We start from the raw sequence: 23,210 nt of genomic DNA, 5'->3' as shown, positions 1-23,210 counted from the left end.
ATTATTTCATCTATGGGGTTGCTTGTAAAGAGAGACTTTCGGCCTTCATTTTGAGCAAATGAGTTGTGTTTGTTGCCTTTCAGTGTGTTCCGTAGAGCACTTTCGAGTGCAAATAACATGAAGTAAAAAAAAAAAGTGAAAATGTCCAAATATACATTTATTTATAATAAACGGTTATTTTAAATTATCAACCTCATGATACGTTATCAGATACACAACACATAATGCAAAGTATTTCAAGTATACTTTTCTCGTAATGGAGTAATGAATACCACTGTTCTGTCCCGTCCTGTCCCATTTTGTCCGTGCAGTGGCAGGTAATACAATATTATAGATTTTTCCCGAAAGCTGGCATAACGACCTTCTCAAAGGAAAGAGTATCCTCCTTTTCCAGCAGCAAATATTCAGATTCCGAAGAGAAATGTTGTCCTTGAGGTCTGGGGCCCATGTTGCAATTGCGCTGCAGAGCAGACTAGATCCGGTTCTGCTTTCTTACAAGGCCTCATAGAATCTCCAGACTCCATCTTTGGTTCAGCTTGTTGGGATCAAAGGTGTTGAGAACCACTTGGTTTTTGTCGTAGAGTTCACCCCCTGTAAAGACAGACACAGACATAAATAACAGTATCTAGACCAACACAGTTCTGAATGGATGGACAGTCAGCAAGACAGCGTTGACTCATTCTGCCCATTGTCACTTGTTAGTTACACCACAAGGTGTCGCTAATTCAACGATTCAAGCTAGGCCATCTGATCATCCACTAAGAAAAACAACAATAAGTCGCTTATGGGTTGGTGGTCCATGTCTGTTGTTGTGTTGCCTCACCTTTGACCTCCAGGATCAGGTCTGGGGTGTCGATGCAGCGGATTATACCATCGGTGGTGATGTTCCAGAGATGGTGTTTGGTGTCTGGCTCTGGGGAGAGACCCAGGCGGCTCCCTGCCATGGTCACACTGCTACTGGGAACCAGACAGCAGTCCTCCAGCATCTGGACAGAGAGGCAGAGGGAGAGGGGGGTCAGAGGAACACAAGACTACTGTGAGACTGGACATGAGACGATGCTAGTTCTGAGCTCGTTATGAGCAGCCCAATTGTGGATCCAAAATCCATGACTGAAGTGTTGGTTCTCTGGAATAATGAACTAGATATAGACTCCAAGAACGTATATTATGATATCTAGTTCAGCTCGCACTTACAGTAGTTTATGGCAAGGTTCTAATGTTATGTCTCCAGCACTACCCTACTTTCCTGGCCTGTGTCCACCCAGCTACCAACACAGGCTGTTGCCATGACAATGGTACCGCACCTTGCAGTGGAGATGTCCGCCCCGATAGAACCAGATCTGCTCAACTCCGTCCGTCTCCTCTGTTGCCTGGATACGTATCATCTTGACATCGTCCAACTCGCCAGTGACTGACATTAGCAGCCCTGCCTCGTTATTCCTCAGACGGAAATGCACCTGTTTCTGCTCAGGTAACACACACACACACACACACACACACACACACACACACACACACACACACACACACACTCAGTGTCTTTGTTTACTGTCAATAACTGACAGTTTGTTCTCCCTTCTGGACTTAATCCCTGTACACCCACAACTAAGCTTCCACGTCTGACCATATTTGGGTGTAGCCTCTTACCTGTACAAGTGAGCGAAGGGATCCAATTCGCTGCCAGCTGCTAAACTTGCGCCAATCAGGCACCTGACCGGACTTCAGCAGAAGCTGAGCTCCCCTGTAGTTGATCTCTTGATACAGCACCCACCTGTCAATCAACCACATTGTGTCAATACACACTAACACAGCTAGGTGTCCCACATTCACATTAATTCAATTAGTCTGAAATCAATCCCTGCTGTTTCCACCTACATAAACACAAAGACATGAACACAGTGACATGCTGTTTTGGGTCTGTGGGGGATGATCTCATAGCTCTATATCTGGACTGAATAGCTCCATTCTCTGGCCCAGTCCCCATCTTTCCTGCAGCAGGAATGTCCCACCCCTGGGGTAGATCTGGCTCTGTTTGGTCCTATTCTCCTCCTGAGGTGAGTTAGCGTCCCCGGTCTGAATCTCACACACCACCGAGAGCTTTCCAATGGATCATCAGGCTAATATAAGCCATCTGCCAAGAGACCCTTCCCCGATTCCTCCCCTACCATAGACGATTACTGCTGACCCTGCAGTATGAGCTCGGCCTCATAAACTGGATGAACCGTTTACAAGACTGCCAAAAATAGTTTGACATGACAGCCTACGCAGATGCTCTGTGGGGAATGCATTGTACTGTTTTGACAAAGGGCTGATGGAAATGTCTTTGGTGTTCAAGGGAAGCGGACAAGTGACAAGTACAAGTGTGACCACCAGGTTTCTGCCATTGTCCTATTGAATGATATGTTCACAGCACTGAGAACAACTCTGAGCATTGACACAATGTCTCTGCTCTGCGGTGAGCCAAAAAAAAAAAAACTGCCGCAAAAAAGGTAATGTCTAAGATGGATGAAGGATGTTCTTTTGTTTCACACATTTGTGTCATTATTAACAGTTTGCCTTCTCCGCGCCAAAGAAAAATGATCTTAGCAGTGTGGTGACTTCTTCAGCATAGGCGAATGGAATAAAGACCCACTTTCCTGCTCGCACACACACACACGCACACACACACACGCACACACACACGCACGCACACACGCACGCACACACGCACGCACACACACACACACATACACACACACATTCATACACACAAACACACAAACACAGGCACACACAAACACTTATGCCTGTGGTTAGGAGGGCTACACTACATGATGTTAACACAGTCTCTACGCTGTACTCACATGCCTCCCTCCACCAGGACAGACTGGACCCTGCTGCAGCCTCCAGCCAGTTGAAGGTTGACTGAACTAGTTGTCAAAACAACCTTCTTCCCCCGCAGACCTGATCTTTCAAATAGGGTAATGGAGGGCAGGGTGAACTCCTACAAGGAGAGAGAAACAGACAGTGTCAGAGGATTGAAAATGCTGCTGATGTTAGGAGTCTTATTATAAATCTCCTCTGACAACTGAATGACGAAGTCTCACTCCTACAGTCTTGCAATCAGTTTCACTGAAACAAATGATTTTCTTCAAGTTTATCATGCTGTGTCATTCTAACCTTAATAAACTGTGGATATTAAACTCAAATTCAATAATGAACTGCTAGTCCTCTCAAACGTCTCGCTCCTCCGAGACTTGGATAAGCAGAACAGCAGAGATGCAGAGAGGCAGACGTTAATTCTCTCAGAGAGGTAAGACAACTCACAAAGCCAGTGGTCTGCAGGGACAGGACTGAAGAGTTGGGCCGCACACACCCCATGGATCTCAGGTCAGGATAGGTCCCCTCCTCTAATACGTACATCCTCTCAGTGAACCCCTGGCCTTCGAACGCCAGCCAGCTGGAGCACACACACACACACACACACACACACACACACACACACACACACACACACACACACACACACACACACACACACACACACACACACAAGGAGGAGAAATGTGTAATGTATTATTTTTCAATGTTCAATGAAGTTAAACATATTTGTATATCACTACTGTGTGGACACCCAGGCTGTGGCAGGTTTTTCCCAACTCTAGATGTAAACAACTGCAGGTGTGAATGACCTAATCTAATGAGCCATAAGAAAGCAAGATATCCTCTGTAGTTGGGGAGAGGGAGACTATTACAACTGCTCTCACCTGCCAGTCAGCACTCTGCAGGATCCCAGGGAGAAGCCCTCCGGCAGGGCAGGGACACTGTCCTCTAGAACGCAGGAAGAGCCCTGGAACCCAGGCTCCGAGAACAGCTTCACCTGTGAAGGTACACAACATACCAGGGTTTCCCACAACTGTTTACAAAATGTATGAAGATAAAAAAAGTATGTTATTCATGTTTGTTTATATTGACATACCTTGAACTTGGCGGAATTTCCCAGATTATCCTGAAATAAGCAACAAAGGAGGATATTAGATCTTACTGACAGAACAGGGGGGGGGTGGGTGTTTTACAATTCTTTTATTGGTCTCTTACATTGTCTTGTTATCACAATGCACATCATATGCCCCCCCATCCCACTCTTTCAGAGAGAATTCACGAGTGATTAACTTGGTGGAATGAATGAATTATATTTTGATTGATAAATCGTATAGATTTTTACCAGAATCACAGGCATTATGGAGGTGATTTTGGATCTGAGTGCCCCCCAGTCCTCTGGGTTTCCGTAGAGCCCTTTCTCCAACACATACTGCTCCCCAGAGAAGCCTGACTCCTCAAACGCCACCCACCTGAGAGGAATGGGCACATGGCCAAACAGTTGTTATCTACACTAGTAGATAACTGAAGCAAGAAACAATTAAAGTAATTAGAAACTAAAGTCTAATATTTGTTTAGCACTGACATTTCAGATCAAACATGGGATAGGATACAAAATGTGTTTGGACAGCTCTTAGAGTACATTCCCACTCACAATGTTAATTAATGCAACTGATAAAGAGCCCTTGATGCCTGTGTTCCATAGCTTGTCTACACAGCATACAAAAGACCACAGAAATGTACCCCCAGAGACAAAGGAGGAGTGTGTGTGTGTGTGTGTGTTTCACACTGTAATTTAAAAAAAACAATCAATGCTGTCTGCAGCTTTCTCACAGTCCTTATATAATGGAATCAGGTTTTGAGGGCAAAAATCAATGTAAAGATAAATAATAAAAGGCCTGCCAATGATGAATAAGTGTGTGTGTGTGTGTGTGTGTGTGTGTGTGTGTGTGTGTGTGTGTGTGTGTGTGTGTGCGTGCGCATGTGGATGAGTGCACATGTGTTGATGCATGTGTGTCTGTGAGCATGTTGAAGACCACAGACAAGTTTCTATCTGCTAGGCTAGTCAACAGGCTGAGGCAGCCACAGCGATTCGTCAGAACATCACAGCGGCAGAGAGGGCAAAAATCCAAAATCCAAAATGTAAAGATAAATAATAAAAGGCCTGCCAATGATTAGAAAGAAAGAAAGACTGTTTATTTGCCATGCAATCAATTCTCATCAATTGTTGGAATGTAATTTTTTGCACACACCCTTCCCGAGACAACACACACACACACTGCACACCCCCCCTCTGAGGCAACACATGTGCACACCCCCAGGGAGAACAGAGCGCTGGGCTCTGGGCACAGGGTCAGACATATTTCCGGCACCCCTTGAGCAGTTAGGGGTTAAGTGCCTTGCTCAAGGGCACAACGGCAGTAGTAGGCACCTGGATATGATGCCAGTAACCCTCCAGTCACCAGCCCACATCCGGCTCCCTCCTAGAGCGGGGATCGAACCAGCAACCTTCTGATTGCTGGCCGGCCTTGAAGACCACAGACAAGTTTCTATCTGCTAGGCTAGTCAACAGGCTGAGGCAGCCACAGCAATTCGTCAGAACATCACAGCGGCAGAGAGGGCAAAAATCCAAAATCAATGTAAAGATAAATAACAAAAGGCCTGCCAATGGTGAATAAGTGTGTGTGTGTGTGTGAGTTTGTGTGTGTGTGTGTGTGTGTGTGTGTGTGTGTGTGTGTGTGTGTGTGTGTGCGTGCGTGCGTGCGTGTGTGTGTGTGTGTGTGTGAGTGTGTGTGTGTGTGTGTGTGTGTGTGTGTGTGCGTGCGCATGTGGATGAGTGCACATGTGTTGATGCATGTGTGTCTGTGAGCATGTTGAAGACCAGACAAGTTTCTATCTGCTAGGCTAGTCAACAGGCTGAGGCAGCCACGGCGATTAGTCAGAACATCACAGCGGCAGAAACATGACAAGGGCGTGGCTATGTAGTATAATAACAGGGTAGTTAGACATCTGTTAAGAGCCATGGGGAAAGTGTTCCGCTGCACATATAAGTAGAGTACACACCATTTTGTGAGTTGCCCAGAGCAACAGGGCAAAAATGCCTGCTGCATTCTAAATGGATACTGTTTCATGTATTTTCCTCTGTCTGAAGGCGGAGGCCATTTAATCAAGCATGTGGGAGCAGCTAGCTACTGCTAACTATTAACTCCTATTAGTAATTCATGGGCATATTACCTACAGTATGTAACATATTAACCTTGAAACAGAAACAGAGCCGTGTACAAGAGAACACTATATATATATATATAAATATAGTCTTAATTAGGGGCCATTTCCCTCACTAACCCTGACTGTGGGACATATCCCCACCTCCTATGCTGCTCTGCTCTGCCAGGGCCCTCGCCCTGATCTCATGTTTATGCCTTGCAACTCAGGATGGGGGCTGTCACATGGCCAACCAAACGCCACGGCCACAGCGAGCGGGGCGGGGCGGGGCGGACCGACTGCATGTCTGAGAGACAGCAGCCGTGTCTCAACAAGCTGGTCGGGGTGTGGCCGCCCTGGAGTGAGGCCTAGAACCACACACCTGAACTGAAAAGACCTAACATAAAACACACACATGAATGAACGGTTCAGGCATGTCACTGCATAACTCAGGAAGAGGTTCTCAGCCGTCACTCACAGACAGAGAAGGTGTGTTTTATTTGTAGCTGTGTCGGCTAGAAAGACTGCAGAGCACACATCAATGGTTAACACCACACACACACAGCTAAGTAGGCTGTACTACTGTAGGTAGCCTACAGTAGGGAAAAGATCTCGCAGCACCAAACTGTACAAGCTCTAATAACATGGCTGACCTAGTCCTACCTGAGTAACTAGTAATATGGCAGAGAATGGGTTGGGTAGATGTGTGATATTTTGGAGTAACCTAACTGGTAATTTCAATCATTTGAACACATGACCAAGCAAGGGAATTTTAATGTCAAACCTACATGTCTGAACTAGAAAACAGATATCTGCGACTTACACTCCATCCAAAACGTCCACGGACTGTGTCTTCAGCCCATAACCTGTGTCCTCCATGTTGGTGACGGGTCCAAAGAGGTCAATGTTAACGCCCAACTCCGCAAAGTCTCTCTCACTGAACATTTTAACATGTGAAGACATAAAATCCTGTCAGGGGAATAAAAAAAAGAAAGAAAGAAAGAAAGCGTTACGTGCTATGTCAAGTAATATCCTGTCATATCATACCATACCATGATACCCCTCCCAACCTTCAACGGTTTTTCCTTTCTCTCTCTCTCACTTGCTCTCTCATTGTCTCTCTTTCTCTTCCCACCTTTACCACTCTCTCGCCCAATCTCTCTACCTCTCTAACATGCAGTAGCAGGTGAGACATTCCTGGGTGGGGGAGTGAAGAGAGTGTGAACCCACAAAAGGGAGTAAACATTGTGAATGACAGTAATCATTATCTGTTGTCACTTTCTCCTCTGGCCGCAAGGCAACACAGATTAAGACACACCTGATCAATACAAAGTGAACATGCCATCCCAATAAACAAAACAGCCCTGCCTCTGCCTGCCTTCTTCTCCGGAACTAATGATCATTCTACACAAGCCGGAGGCCATAAAATAATTATGATGGAAAATGGGGATACTCAGCTAAGTACCCAGTAACATCCTATCATATCATACCATACAGTACCATTGACAAATAGCATGAAACTATACCAATAACATAGATAAGCATTTCAGACCAAATCACACACAGTTGCTATCCTATGACACCTACAGCCAGTACAGGTCGTATAGACAGCAGCTGCTCAGTGACTCCACCCCAGTCCCCCCAGTCCTGGTACTCTCCCTCCTCCAGGACATGCTGGTGACCCTCGAACCCAGGTCGGTCATACCCCACCCAGCTGTGACAAGAGAGAAGGAGGGGGGTCATGAACATAGACAGGGACTACGGATGCAAATTAGCTTTGTAACCAACTCTGACACATTCACATTGAAGAGTAAACTGAAATGTTGGTTAATGTGTATTGTCCCTGTCAACCTAAATGGTTAAATAAATAAACAATGGCTACATGATAACACTGTATGTACTGTAACACTTCTATGGATGTTACTGTGAACTTTTACTTGCATTTTATGTGCATAACTGTTTGTGTGACCTGTAAGACTTTTTAAAGAAAACCCTGGGACAATAAAGTGTCTTATGCTGTTCTGTTCCAGGAGATCAAACATGTGGAATATTCACTGTGGTAAACACACAGAACAAAACCATATGGTATGAATAATGTAACACGTAAACTTACAGTCCTCCGATGATCTTAACAGAGCCCACTGACTTCAGTTTATTTTCCTCTGTGTTATCCTCTCCTTCTCCTCCATCGTGAAAACTGAAGATGTCGCTGTCAATCTCCAGACATGGTCCCTCAAAGCCAGGCCGCTCATACACCAGTGCCTAAGAAAACCAGGGTCAAAGGTCAGACATGGCTGACAGGTAACCCCTTATTGACCCCAGGGCCTGATGGAAATGATTAATGAGTTGGTTGTTGTTTTTCAATGTATTTTCCTGGTCAGACTACATGATTTACACCACGGAGCGCATTAATCTATATATATAAACACTCCAAGATGCCCTAACCTTCAGAGATGGAGAGGCAGTTGAGGACAAGACCAAAGCAGAAGTAATAACATACCTTTACTTCATGAGGATTCTCCACTTTGAATCCACCCTGAAACAAACAAAGATGATCATTGACAACCACACCACAGTCCTCCAATTAAAAACACACTGCCTTGAAGTGGTAGTCAGCAATTATGTAAATGACAATGCTTTCTCCACAACTATTGTGATGAATTGCAGTGATGCATGAGAGTAAAAAGGAGAGGGAAAGAGAGAGAATGCGAGACACACTGCAATTGCATTAAATTACTCTCAAAGAATCATGAAGTGGCAATGACAGTGAACCTAATAGCTTCAGGCAGAATACAGGCAGGTGTGCACACAATAAACAAAACTGTCAACAACAACTACTGTGGCAAAACGTGCATGCTTTGGTAACAGTTCTATACACAACTAGCTGTGGATCAAACCATGGCAATTACCACCTGCAAAGTGTAAGCACATAGCTGTGGGCAGTATTCCACTATTTGATCAAAGTAATAATGTGGAAGAACAGGAGATGTAGGGAGGTAAATATAAGGACAAGTTGAAGGTGTCATTTTGGTTCATCCTTTGTTCATTAGCCCTTATTTTCCAGTGTGGACATTATGATGTAAAAGATGCTACCCACCATTTTGAGTGGTCTCAGGGATCCTATGAAGGGCGTGGGGAATCCCCAGGACTCAGGACAGGGGTACTCCCCATTCTCCAACACCGCCAGAAGACCCTGGAACCCTGGATCACTGAACACCATCCACCTGTGGTAGGACGGGGCAGGAACCACTCAACATCACACACAGGAATAGAACAATCAAATGCTTCAACCACTGTATATATATTTAATTCAATTCATCCTCGAAATTGACTGAAATTAAATGGAATTGACCCCAAACTTGGTCTGACGTCTGTGTGTACACCAAATAAGTAGTTATGACAAAACAATTCACAATTATATGCTTAATATTTCTTATACATATTTATTGTACAATAGCATGTTGCTGTACTATACAAGGTAGGCAGAGTTAGGCTACCATGCTATTGTGCTGTGCTAGGTAGGTTGAGTTAGGCTACCACGCTACTGTACTGTGCTAGGCTAGAAATACATCTGCTAACCAGAAGTTCCATATGCTAACCAGACGTTCAATCAGTGGAGGTAGAAATTGGACGACGGGCTCATTGTAATGCATGGAACACATTCCATTCCATGCATTGCAATGAGCCCATCCTCCAATTTCTACCTCCACCAGCCTCCCCAGCATTCCATGCATGACTAAGACAGAGCACTGTAGGAGGAGTTGCTGGGAAAACGTGCAGAAGTATTCAGGGATCAGCAGTGGTGTTGAAATGAATACTGCGCTGACATCTGACAGTATTTAACTCTTATTTTAACTTGACTTCTCGGAGAAGAGCACAGAAAGCAGATTTGAGAAATGTCAAAAATATTCCTTTTCTACTGCATGTGCCAAAGTAAACCAGCTGAATGCATTTGGACAATGGTGAGGGAAACGGCCTACTGCGGTCTACTTCTCTGAGGAAATGGGCACAAAATGTTCTAGAAACCTGCCTCTCACGTGGAAACAAGCCGTGCTTTGTCAGATTCTCTCTCTTTCTTTCTCTCTCTTTCGCTAACCTTTCTCTCCCCACCTTCAACAGTTTTTCCTTTCTCTCTCTCTCTCACTTGCTCTCCCTCTGCCTCTCTTTCTGTTTTCCTACCTTTCTCTTCCCACCTTTACCACTCTCTCGCCCAATCTCTCTACCCCTCTAACATGCAGTAGCAGGTGAGACATTCCTGGGTGGGGGGAGTGAAGAGAGTGTGAACCCACAAAAGGGAGTAAACATTGTGAATGACAGTAATCATTATCTGTTGTCACTTTCTCCTCTGGCCGCAAGGCAACACAGATTAAGACACACCTGATCAATACAAAGTGAACATGCCATCCCAATAAACAAAACAGCCCTGCCTCTGCCTGCCTTCTTCTCCGGAACTAACGATCATTCTACACAAGCCGGAGGCCATAAAATAATTATGATGGAAAATGGGGATACTCAGCTAAGTACCCAGTAACATCCTATCATATCATACCATACAGTACCATTGACAAATAGCATGAAACTATACCAATAACATAGATAAGCATTTCAGACCAAATCACACACAGTTGCTATCCTATGACACCTACAGCCAGTACAAGTCGTATAGACAGCAGCTGCTCAGTGACTCCACCCCAGTCCCCCCAGTCCTGGTACTCTCCCAATAAACACACTCTAAAACTAAACACTCTGCCTCAACCCAAGTCAACTTCTCTGGAACTAACTATCCTGCACACTATAGCTGTACACAAGCTGGAGGCCACCAATAATCATGGTGGAAAATTGGTATCATGCATTAGTCACTCAGCTTTCATTATCTCAAACAGTAATTTCATTTTCTACAATACCAAAACTTTTATTGCATTGCAGCGCGTTTCAAATCAAATCCTCAGACAGCAATTTCATGAAGCACATTAAGGAGAACGTCTTGCTGCTTGTTGTTTTCATTTGTCAATCTGATGGATTTTACACAAGCTGAAGCGCACAAGAATACGCAACCAGATCAAATACCATAGACATCTGGACTATTTAGTACTATAGATACACTTACACCCCAGTGTGGACTTTGATGGATGCAGTGTTTTGTTGGATGCCGAATGATCCGATCTCTATGGTGTCGTCTTGGTACGGTGTTACCCTGCCCCGACCCTCTGGTTCAGTGAATAGGTCGATATGGGGAATGGTGTAATCCTAAAGGGGAGAAACACACACAGTCACTACTCCTGAGCTCCTACAGCAGGGGGAAGGAGGATTGGGTTAATCTTATCCCCCCTTTTATGAACATAATCAAATTAAAATCAAGGAGAAAGTCGATCCCTTGCAAACAGTAATTTCGGTTTCTATCAACGGGCCAGGACTTACCCAAACAGCCAGTCGGATGGAGCCTATGACCATTGGGGTGTCGACGTGGGGGTGTGGCCCTGGTGGCCCAGGCTCTGCCCACACATTGGTCAGCTCGATAGGCCCCTCCTCCAGGGCAATGGAACGCCCCTCAAACCCAGGCTTCTCATAAAGCACCCAGCTAAATTGATATAGGTGAAATAGGTCACTCTAAGTGATCACAGGACTACATAAAGCAGGGAAGGCTGGTGGAGGTAGAAATTGGAAAAAAACTAACTGGTATCACATGTTTGATACCATTCCCCATTCCATTCCATGCATTACAATGAGCCCGTCCTCCGATTTCTACCTCCACCAGCCTCCACTGACATAAAGACAAACAATATAAATGTAAGTATCTCTGTCTCTTAGTTTCTATTTCACACAGTCAACTATGTACTAGCATTTTACTGTATGTATGTCCCATTCCCACTAGCACGTAGTGTAAAAAAGCTAATGTGGGAGTCTGATTCAAAACATGCAGTATCTATCGTGATAATCAGCTAATATGACAAAAAAAAGCTAATATGACTAATAACAATTGAATTGTTTTACATCCCCAATGATGGATAATCAGTGCCAAAACATAGATATTCACTTTCAGGATTTTAAATGACAGGACAAAAATAACAACCCGTTGCTACCCCTACAAGCAGACCTCGAAGTTCAAACAATGAGTGTTCAGTTTAGGGGGAAAACCCTGTCAGAGTTTGTGACTCACCATCCTCTGACCACCCTTACAGAGATCAGAGCGGACAGTTTGAATGAGGTGGTATCGACCATGTCCCTGAAGACATCATAGGCCTGGCCGCCAAACTGGGCATGCTCAAACAACACCATCTGCATGGAAACAGGGAGGCCACTGTCTATTATAATGATACAAAAAAAATGAAGGAAAATATGTCCGGCTCAATGAAGCTTGTGCTGATTCATCTGATGATTCAGAGTGTGACTCACGTGTTTCCTTAAAATCTAGTTCAAGCATTTGAACATAATCTACAAGAGATGTATTTATTTCCATCTATTAAATGAATATTATAATATTCAGCTATTATGTGTATTGTTCTCTGTATTTTTCTCTGCATTGAGACATTGTGATGATGCACTTGAAATAAACTTTGACTTGCCTTAAAATGTTCTGTATGCAAGCATACAGTTACTGAAACATCCAGAATACAAAATAAAGTACATTGTTAGCTGTCCTACTTGACATGCCACAATGCAATGCTTTACCAAAAATGCTTGGCAACACTGCACTGCTTGTTCTTAACCATAACCAGCTGAACATTTGTGCTGCTCGTTCTCTGAGAACCTTGTTTACCCTCAAATGAAAATATAAGAAGCAGATGTTTTTCAACAAAACAATAACGTCCCTCTTTCATTCTTTCAATTCCATAATCTCTCTGCTAGAGAGGTGGGTTAAGCTGTACCGCCTACCTTTCCAGGGCGTCTGTGGAATCCTTTTACAGCTCTGATCTGCAATATAAACGCCACAAAAGAGATGTGATGCATCATAACACTGAAGATTGCAGAGTATTGTAAAATATAGACAGATAACTGCTGTTGACACTAGACCCTGCAAATGACGTGCAGTCACGTTCATGCACTCGCCTACAATTTAAGTTAATGGGTCAGTGCAAAACAAGCAACAATGTGCCACACTTACATCGCTAACGTGACCCCCTAATGCGTCAGCCAGAGGGTGCTGGACCTCAGGTAAAGTGGGTGGAGGAGCGCCTGGGAGAGATGGAGGTCCTCCATCAGTCATTAGAAGTCCTGGCCTGACATTCAGGTCCACTCCACTAGGAACAAGTGGATTCATCCCTCCAATCACCTGATACACCAAAAGAAACCAATCAGATAAGGACCGATGTGGAGGCAGTTAGACAGGCTTCTCTACCAATTGAATCATACTGACATTAAAACGTACTGTACTTGGTAGAGAACATATATGTTCTGTAAGAATTTCCCTCTCTTTGCACGGTAATGCATAGCCTACTGTATGTTATAGTTATCATTGTCCAATAACCGTGCTCTCTGTTCTCATGTGGCTTGCTAGAATGGGAGAATGATAGAGAGAATATTCTAGAACTGCATGTACTGCTCAAATCTCACAGCATTTAATGAAGGTCATTTCCTTCCAATTCCAAATATCTCAAAAAAGAAAAACTGACCTCGGAGTTGAGCTGTTGCTGCCCTGAGCCCAGCTCTACTCTGGCAGGTTCCTGGGGGAGGTACTTCTCTAAATAATCAGGCAGCTTGATGTCGTTAAAGGAGGGAAGTGGAGGACCTGAGTCACTGACCACAGCCTGGGCAGCAGTCCCATTCCCCAGAGTAGGATTCTGGTTGGCCAACGCCTCAGACTCCCTAGAAAAAGAGGAGGCAAGCTGGGGCAGCTGGGTGACAGGTAGAGGGCTGGGCAGAGGGCTCTCGCCGGGTGACACATCCCCACCTTGGGTGGGGTCTGTTTGGGGCTGAACCTGAGTCTTCTTGCTCCTGGAGCTGGAACTCATGAGGCGGAGGATACAACTCCCCTCCAAACGAGACAGGCGTGACTTCACTTTCACTTCCTCTTTCTTGTCCTCGCCCTCTTCTTTCTCCTCCTCTTTGGAGTCCTCTCTGTCCAGCAAGAGTCTGGAGCGAGTGTCCAGAGTCTTGAGGAGAATGCTGCCTCTGTCTGTTAGACTGGCCCTGAGGGGTTTTCTGTCCCCTTTAGCCTCTGTGCTCTGGAACTTGACTCGCGCGCTTGGGGTTGTGTCCATGAACTCGCCTCTCTTCCTCAGGCCAATCTTGAACTCATCAGGGTCAAAGGGCTTCTCAAAGCGATCCTCCCTGATGGCGGGCATTGCAAAGGGCGGCTGGGGTGCCCGCAGATGGCTGTGCTTACGCGGAGGGAGGTTGAAGCGCGTGCCCAGCCTCTTGATGTTCTCTTTGAAGTCATCGTCCAGTTCACCTGACATGTCCAGGAGGTTGCTCTCGCTCACCGAGGAGCTCAGTTTGGGCTCGGGGCTGCAGAGCTTTTTCATGGGGAAGTCCACATCCAGCCAGCTGGAGGGGGCGTCTCGCTGTGGGGACAAGCCCCCAATACCATCGCTGGCCCCGCGGGGTGAGAGGAGCTTATTCAGAGATGGACGCTGGGGAGAAGCTAGACTTTGTTTGGTAGTTTCTGTGGAAGAGGGTGATTTTGTTGTTTTACTTGGGCTTGGGAGTGATGTTGATATCTCATTGGCTGTCATAGACTCTGGGAGTGTGTGGATCTCGCCATTTACAATAGGTGCAGGCTCCTTGCCCGTAACACCTAGTTTGTTTTCATCTGTCCTTTCTACTACAGTGGTAGTGCTAGTAGTAGTGGTAGATGAGTTGCTTTTTAGTGTCTCCCCTTTTCCCTCTGCTAGCCTGCCATTGGACAGTGTCTTCTCTCTCTCCTCACTCTGTGATTGGCTGGGCAGAGCTTTCTCCACCCTCACTTCCTTTGTGCTCTTCACCTCTGGGGCCACAGTATTTACAGTGGGGCTTTCCTTCCCAACATCCAGCCCTGGTCCCCCATTGCTCCTCTGTTCAGGCTCCAGTAAATCCTCCTTCACTGGGGCAACTGGTTTTCTCTGGGCTGGAACTTTGCTCTCAGAAGAGCTCTGGTTAGAATCTACAGGTGTAGGTTTTGAGGCCTCTCCTACTGCCTTTCCAGTTGTTTCCTCCATTGCTGAAACCACAGACGAGCTGGGCTTTGAGGTGGTCAGTTCTGAGGGAGGGCTCACTTCATGTGTGTGTGTGTCATCACAAGGTGTATCTGGTTTCACCACAGATACAGACCCACACTGTAGCTCCCCTTCAGTGGTTTGCTGCTTTTCTGGTCCAGGGTCCTCTTTAGCTTTGGCTTTCTGGTCAGGCACTTTCTTAGGAGTCTTGACCATACATTTATCTCTGTCTTCCTCCTTCACTGTCTTAACAGTCTCAGTGACAGCACAACTGGGAGTTTTATCTGAAGTCTTATTAGAGGTCTGACTGATGGGCTCTGCTATAGGAAGCGGGGCTAATGGGGATCTTACAGTTGTTACAGAGGGTTTGACAGCTGGCTTTGGCAGTTTGGACTCTGACTTTGATATGTTTAGAACAGGCATGGGGTCCTCTTTGCTCTTAGCCTTACCAGCGGCGGTCTCTGGGGTGTCTTGTCTACTGCCTGAGGGTATTTCTTTTCCTGTTTTTTTCTCTGAACTATCAGGCTGCTTTAATTTCTCTGCTCCTTTTTTCTCAGGCTGCTTTGCCTGGTCGTCTACCTTGGTATCTGGGGCAGGTGAACCTTGCTCCACAGGAGTGGCAAGGTTCACCTGAACAGTGGGCTGTTCTAACTGGGGTGAAGGTGAGGGGAGTGATGCTAGGCTATTGTCCTTGGGCAGCTTTTGGTTTTCCTTAACAATAGAGGAGCAGCTCTCTCCTCCCTGTCCTCCAGAGCTCTGTAGGGGTAGAGTACAGGCTACAGGCTTATCATTGAGCTCCTTTGTTACACAATCTGGACCAGAATTTCGGGCTTTGTCTTCTTTGACTTTAGGAGGTGTGGGTGATATCCCCTTTTCCCTCACTGGTTTGATAAGGTTGTCTTTTTTAAGTGATGAGTCTATCTGCTTGCCTGAGACTTCTGGTATTTTACTGACTGGTTTCTGGCTGTTTTCACTGGGGGACTGCATTTTAACTTCATCTGTAGATTTATCATCTACAGATTTACTAGAATGTGGGGATGTGACTGTCTTTTTGTCCTCATCAGAGGTAATGTCCTTTGTTGTACCCGTCTTTTCCTGTTTTCTGTTTACAACTTCCTGCTCACTGCTTGGGAATTCTTGTTTGATGTCATTACTAGGGCTCATGGGACTGGCTGGATCTTTGCTTTTCCGTTTCTTAAACTTGGAGCCTGACCTGCTGGGGGCTGGTGCCTGTGCTCTGGCCTCAGTGGCTAGTTTAACTGAGTCATTCTGCCCTTTAGCTGTATTTGGGACAACATTGGTGGGTTTCTCCAGTAGGTTACCTGAGGCGTCTTTGTCCTTTGTTTTGGAGTCTGTCTGATGTTCTTTGGGGACAGGTATGTTCGTCACAGAGGTGGTATCTGGTCCAACTGGTTTTGTTATCTCTGTCTTTTTTGCGGTTTGAGTTTTGCTTGCATTGGCCAGACTACCCTGTTCTGTTGACTTTGACACAGCGGCAGACGTGGTAGATTTTTGGGACATTCCTGTCATAGCAGACTTTTGGACCAGTGTTGTTTTGTCCTCCATTTTGCAGGCCTCTGCAATGTTCCTTGCTCGCTCCATGACTGTCTTCGTTTTCTCTCTGACTGGAGGGGCAGAGCTTGACCTAGCATTGCTGCGTTCTGCAGATTCTTCCCTCCGATCTGGCAACCCAAGGTCCCTGTTGACATTTGATTTCAACTTCTGTGTGATTTTCCTGACTGGAGAGACGTCAGCACTCCTAGGGCTGTGGTAAGTCTTACTGGTGACCCCCACTGCCCTCCCCTCGAAGAGGCTGATCTTATGAGTGATCCGACCGATGGGTTGGTCAGGCTTGGGTTTCTCATCAACTTTCTTCAGATCCGGTGGCCTGTGAACAAATGTAATGAGAAAATTCAGATGAATACAAACATTTTTCTCAAAGCATGGCCCGTTTGATCATAAACTTATAAGCAATCTCATAATCAAATTCTGTGATATTTTACTCTAAAACACAACAGGCATCTCAATGGATTTGAGTAGAAAACTTTTAACTGGAGGGTTAAAAATGTCAACAAACAGGTGAGGTATTTGATCAGTGTACAGACGCCTACTGATATGTTTGCCTGTCAGGCAGAGTTTTATGCTTAACTGTATGATGAGATAATTCAATAAGGACTGTATTCCACTTAGGGTAATAACACAAACCGCTCAACTCCATCTGCAATGCAAATGACCAAATCACTATGTCACAAAATGTTAATAAAATTTTATTAACAATGTAATTACAAGATTATTACACAGTGCATACCGTAGGTACATAACATTGGGGACATGAAAAATCATCTTGTCCCCTTCATGACTAATCTTCTGTTTGCTTATTGTGCACTTATGTACTTGCGGGGGAAAGCTAAAGTAAACAAATAAAAATAAAAATAGCAAGCTAGCAAAGTTAGCTGGAAAGCTAGTTATTTTTTTACGTAGGTGACAGGTGACAGTCACGATTAGCTTCAGTCACTTCACCAACTTCTATCATCCACAACCAAATTGAAAGAACAAATCTCTCTTCCTCACTCCTCCAACGCACTGCTGTGTGTGTATGTCTGAGTGACTAAGCGCACCAGCCACTCCCTTTCGTGTTCTGTCACAGCTCAGGAGAAAAAAAAACGCTTGCAATTAACGTTCTGGCTCATCTACCAGGTCAAAGTAGCACCACCCAAGGCTTAGACAAAGAAAAAAGAAGATTTCCAAGTAGGAATTTTTCCTAATCGATTTTGAGTCCAGGTACAAGTACTCATTTACTCGAGTACATGTTCACAACCCTACATAACATACTGTAAAGGGTTACCCAGTATTGTAGCCTACAACTTCACCTCCAGATGAAAACTCACCTCTTGTTCACTTCTGGTTTAATCCTGCCCTTAGCTGTGTCCACTTTATCCTTTCCCACTGTTTTGAAGCCTTGAGCCACATGTTTATCTCCCTCAGGACTCAGTTCAGAGTTCACCAGCACTTTCTTAGCAAAGAACTTCACCTCACTGTGTGACACCTTCACACTCCTGCGTTTGGACTCAGGGGTCTCTGTACGTCTCTCCACCCGGTAGGGGCTATCATCCACATCCACCTCCATGTCCTCCTTCCCATCAATTACAGACGCCAGTGTAGCATGAACTGGTGAGAATATATCCTGGGATTCCTGTAACTCCTTCCCAAGGTGTGTTTCCACCAACACAGAACAGGCGTTTGACCCTTGGTTACCTCCCTGAGGTGAGGTCAGTGAGGCAGGTGTGTCTTTAGAGGAGGAGGAGTCTCTGAGATCCTCTCCCAGGTGAGTCTCCTCCCAGGCAGGGGGGAGGGGGCTGGTTGCTGGGTTATCTGATGTAGGTGAGCCCAGAGAAGCAGTCTGGGTCTTGTTGGGCGTGTTCTCCATGGAACTTCCCGCTGCATCTCCCTTCCTAGACCTCCTCCTTCCTGTGTTCTTACGCCCCATGGTATCTGTGTCTGACTCCTCAGCTGAAAGCTCTGGGATAGGCTGTGTGTCTGTCTGTGACTTTAATGACAGTCCACCCAGGGCATTGGAATGACTTTTGGCCCCAATAGAATAGAATACAGTCCTTTTACCCTCAGAACACTCTGGGGTCTTCTCTGATAAGAGGAGGATACTTTTCTTGACCGTGGTCTGGACTACTTCCTGAACAGCATTTGAATCTTCCCCGCTTTGGCTCACGCTGGTCTCCTCCAGATACACATGCAGTGTCCTACCTGCCTGAGCCTGAGCTTGAGTCTGGGTGTGGTACCGGTCGGAGTCCCAGACCACTCCCTGTTTCAGGGAAGACGAAAGATGTGTCAGATCACTGGCATTCCTCTCCAGGGCAGGATTGCTGCTCACTGCGCTGCTGCTGCTCTCTTCTTTCTGCCGCCTCTTTTCTCTCTGTTCAGCCCACTCCTCCTTTCTGGTCCCTCCTCCTGACTCACTGGTGGTGCTGCTGCTGCTGCTGCTGCTGCTGCTGGCTGAGAGGGGGCAGTCTCTGTATCTGTGGACAGGCGGTGTGGCGTCCGCCTCCTCACATGAGTAAAAAACACTGTCTTCGTCGGGCTGGGAGTTCTGGCCCTGTTCCTCTGTCTGCTCCCCTTCGTTGGGCCCCCTCACAGGCTCCTGGAGCTCCTCTCCCTCTGGCTTCTGGGTCTGCTCGTCGGTTGGGGAGGCATCATCACTCTTGGGACTTCTTTCTCTCCACGGTGAAAACCAGCTCCCAATGCGACCCAGGACCCCAGGATAGTGTTCCTCTGGGTTCTGGGCCAGGAGAGGCGGAGATAAATCATTAGTCATCTCTCTCTCTCTCTCTCTCACTCTCTCTCTCTCTCTCTCTCTCTCACTCTCTCTCTCTCTCTCTCTCTCTCTCACTCTCTCTCCCTCTTCACACACACACACACACTCACACACACACACACACACACACACACACAGGCTGTTAAAACACATGCATTGTGTGTGTGTGAGAGCACGAGAGCCCCCCATCCCTCCACTTCTCATTCTTCTCTCTCTCTCTCTTCACACACACACACACACACACACACACACACACACACACACACACACACACACACACACACACACACTGTAAACCCTCATTACCCCTGATTTGTAAACTTTACTCAATTGTTTTGTGGAAACACCTTGCACCTTACTCACTTTAGTTGAGTACAGTTACTTAAAAGGTTCAGTGGTCCCTACACAAACCATATGGGTCACATAACCCCAAATGGACCACAGTTTTTAGTTAATATGACAGAATTGTTTTGAGTAAGTAAAGATTACATTGTACTCAAAACTGTTTGCTACATGAAATAGATTACTTGTCTAACATATACTAACTATATTATATCTGCGCTCATGTTCATGTGTTTTGTTGGGATCAGTAACATCTTCCAAAAAGTCTAATGCACAAAAATATTTTTTTAAAGTACAATTGTGTTGAATGATTTCAGTTGATGCTACTTGAACTAGCTGAACTTACTTAAAAATTCTAGTTCTATTATGCTGTGATTGATTTTAGGTTGGAACTGCTAGCAAAGTAATGCTCAATTTACAAACTTTGTTTTCTTAGGAGTACTAAATACAACAGCTATTGTTTAACTTATTTACTTAAAAGTTGTTACGTCATAGTTGTTAACAACTTAAAAACATAAGGACACCTCATTTCCCACTAAGGTTTGTGTCAGTACCACATAAAGATTTGGAGTAGGCTACAATTTGGAAAGTTGGAAGTTCACCTAACACAATATATCTGTGTTAGTAATGCCTATGGGTTTACAGTGCACACACACACACACACACACACACACACACACACACACACACACCCACACACACACACACACAGGCTGTTAAACACATGCATACAGTCATACAATGTAATATAAGTATGTTATGTGCCTATAACTGTAGGCACTGCGCTGTAAACATTGCAAAATTAGGAGAAAAGGGAAGGAATGTTGGAACAGAGTCCAATGGTTAATTTTGAGTTTTCCCTCAGGCTCTTGCAATAGTCGTGCAGCTCTTAACATAGAAAAAGCATGCAAGAGTGCCTTTTAATACCTTACCTACCGTTGGAAAAACCATATCATTCAGACTCTTTAGGTAGGGTGTGAACATGTTTTTGGTTTAAAACGTTAAAACCTAGACCATAGAACAGAAACGTAATCATTCGATAACGCATCAAAAACTTTAAAAAGTCGAGGTAAAGACTTTCATCTATTCATTTAATGAAACGTTTACAAAAAGCTGTGACGAAGTAGTCTAACAACTTACCTTAGTTGAATTACTTTTTTATATATAGTTGTTTATTTTTTTACGAAAACTGTTTACCAACTGCAAATTATAAATGAACGACTGTCTCGTTTAAGAAAACCTATAAAAAGCAACGTCTTAAAATGAAAAGTGACAAAACTGATCCCATTGTCGTGCGCTCTTTCCAAGTCCGACAACAGACGAAGCATGCGAATTCTGCGGCAGGCAGGAATCGGAGGTATGTTCGCGGGCTGAGTTAAAGCTCGTTAATTATTGGTGTGGAGTCGCGCGCACACGCAGGCTCGTGGTAAAATATCCGGTAAAAGTGTTCCTTGGGAAATGACGCACCAAGGCTGTAAGGTTTGCCTGCTTGCTTTTTGAACACGGCCCAGTCTGGTTTCAAACTCTGCCACATATTTTAAATTGGCGGGCAGCTCTAGTCAGTTTTTCCATAAGCTGCGTCGAGGAACTTTCTTAACCCTTACGGAACTGCGCACGCCCTGCTTCGTGATCACAGTCATTTGTTTATCTCTCAGATAACGTTTTGAGGTTTATTACAGATTAAAGTGCATTATTAAGGGTCACAACACACTTTACATAAGATTAAAAAACACACACACACACACACACACACACACACACACACACACACACACACACACACACACACACACACACATAAGGTACACAGTTATAAGCGTAAGTATGAGAAGGTAGGAATAATAATAAAAAAAGAAAAAGAAAGAAAAAAGGATTTGGAAGAAGGGACAACTTCAACTTAAATAGAGTGGTGATTATAATGCTACACAGTAGGCCTACTGTAGGCCTACTGTAATTATATTGTCAAACAAATAATGATTCATCATATATATATAATATTTATGTAGGTGACTGCAAATAATTTGAGTTATAAAGAGTATTATATATTATAGTATTGTATTATAGCCATATTATAGATATTACTCCTGCTATCATCTACATTAATTGGCATGTTATATTATTATAGTTATTATAATTATAATAATAATAATAATTATTATTATTATTATTATTATTATTATTATTATTATTATTATTATTATTATTATTACCTTTTCAAATAATCGTTGCGTATTGTAACATAAATGTATAGAAAATAAGTTACCTGATGAAGTACAAAAGGTCACACAAATGCATCCACGACTCATCAGCCTATTTAGATTAGATACTATTAGTATAGGTCTCCAGTGCTCTATGCAAAATAAAATAAAATATAACAATCAAATAGGCCAACTGCATAATGCCCATGACATTTCCAATGGCCTTATGAGCGCATACGTTACAGTAGCTAATCCTACAACAACCTACCTAAATGTCAGTGACATTCCTTTCGTATTCGCCTCATTTAACACGCCCAGTTCATTTGTTCGATTAATTCTCAAGTGCAGGCACGGCTCCATGGTCTAATTATGGTCAAACCGTCGAAAGGGGGAGATCTTACCATGATAACAAAATTGTAATTGAATCCTTTCCAGAAGTCCCAGGAATTGATCAGACAGAACCTGCACCAAGTGCTCGTCAGACAACCCTCTCACGCTGAATTAAGCTGCCTGATCCAGGAGCAAGCACTGGGTTCTTAGCTGCAGCAACTACAACCTGAGAGAAAAAAATTGTATAGGTCAAAACATGCTAGTCAAGGCTTGTGACAATATCTGAATTAAACCAATTACATCGCACTATCAATGTTGTTTCAGCTGATTCTCAGATTAAGGCTGAGGGACTACATGTGGAATCTGCCCAGCCCAGGTAACACCCCCCAGGGCAATAGTGCCTAGTGACACAGCAGGTATGGTGGCTGTTGTGAAACACTTTCAGTTAAACAACAGAGAAACAATGACTCACACACAAACGCACACACACGCACACACACAAACGCACACACACGCACACACACACACACACACACGCACACACACACACACACACACACACACACACACACACACACACTCATTTACACCCCCCATACAGTATGAATTATTTATCTATTGCAGGAGTTGAAACCTGCCTCTTTCTACCCTATGAACAATTTACACACTGTTTTGCATGAACCTTTTCAAACCTAAGCTTGTGGGAACCAAATATGTGTACCAACTCATATAGATAGAAACACGTAGACGCTCATACACCCAAAACCGGTCATGAACAGGTTCCTTATGTGCCTATATGTATTTGAAACACAGAGCTCA

General features: G+C 44.6%; 1 protein-coding gene across 1 annotated transcript; it reads right to left on the bottom strand.

Annotated features, from left to right (window-relative positions):
• Position 1: 1 nt before the first annotated feature.
• LOC310817909 (uncharacterized protein) lies at positions 2-22,664 on the bottom strand. The gene is made up of 22 exons (XM_083688644.1): positions 22,463-22,664; positions 18,083-19,485; positions 13,674-17,082; positions 13,166-13,333; positions 12,937-12,975; positions 12,221-12,339; positions 11,482-11,641; positions 11,171-11,310; positions 9,161-9,287; positions 8,564-8,599; positions 8,177-8,325; positions 7,651-7,777; positions 6,887-7,032; positions 4,205-4,331; positions 3,959-3,988; positions 3,747-3,859; positions 3,307-3,439; positions 2,844-2,983; positions 1,648-1,771; positions 1,305-1,463; positions 824-986; positions 2-591 (listed from the first exon to the last, which is right to left on the bottom strand). Exons 1-22 carry the CDS (start codon positions 22,463-22,465, stop codon positions 503-505), a joined length of 7,104 nt encoding a protein of 2,367 aa, XP_083544770.1. The 5' UTR covers positions 22,466-22,664; the 3' UTR covers positions 2-502.
• Positions 22,665-23,210: the final 546 nt, after the last annotated feature.

The sequence above is a fragment of the Argentina silus genome (assembly GCF_951799395.1).
Source record: "Argentina silus genome assembly, chromosome: 17".
Classification (NCBI taxonomy): domain Eukaryota; kingdom Metazoa; phylum Chordata; class Actinopteri; order Argentiniformes; family Argentinidae; genus Argentina; species Argentina silus.
This window is presented reverse-complemented; position numbering and strand designations above follow the sequence as displayed.

Excerpts from the sequence above, each read along its gene's own strand:
- LOC310817909 (XM_083688644.1), bottom strand. Across the intron at positions 8,600-9,160 it reads CCCTGAGACCACTCAAAATG|GGTGGATTCAAAGTGGAGAA; the intron begins GTGGGTAGCATC and ends TGTTTGTTTCAG. Across the intron at positions 4,332-6,886 it reads GTGGACGTTTTGGATGGAGT|GTGGGTGGCGTTTGAGGAGT; the intron begins GTAAGTCGCAGA and ends CATTCCTCTCAG.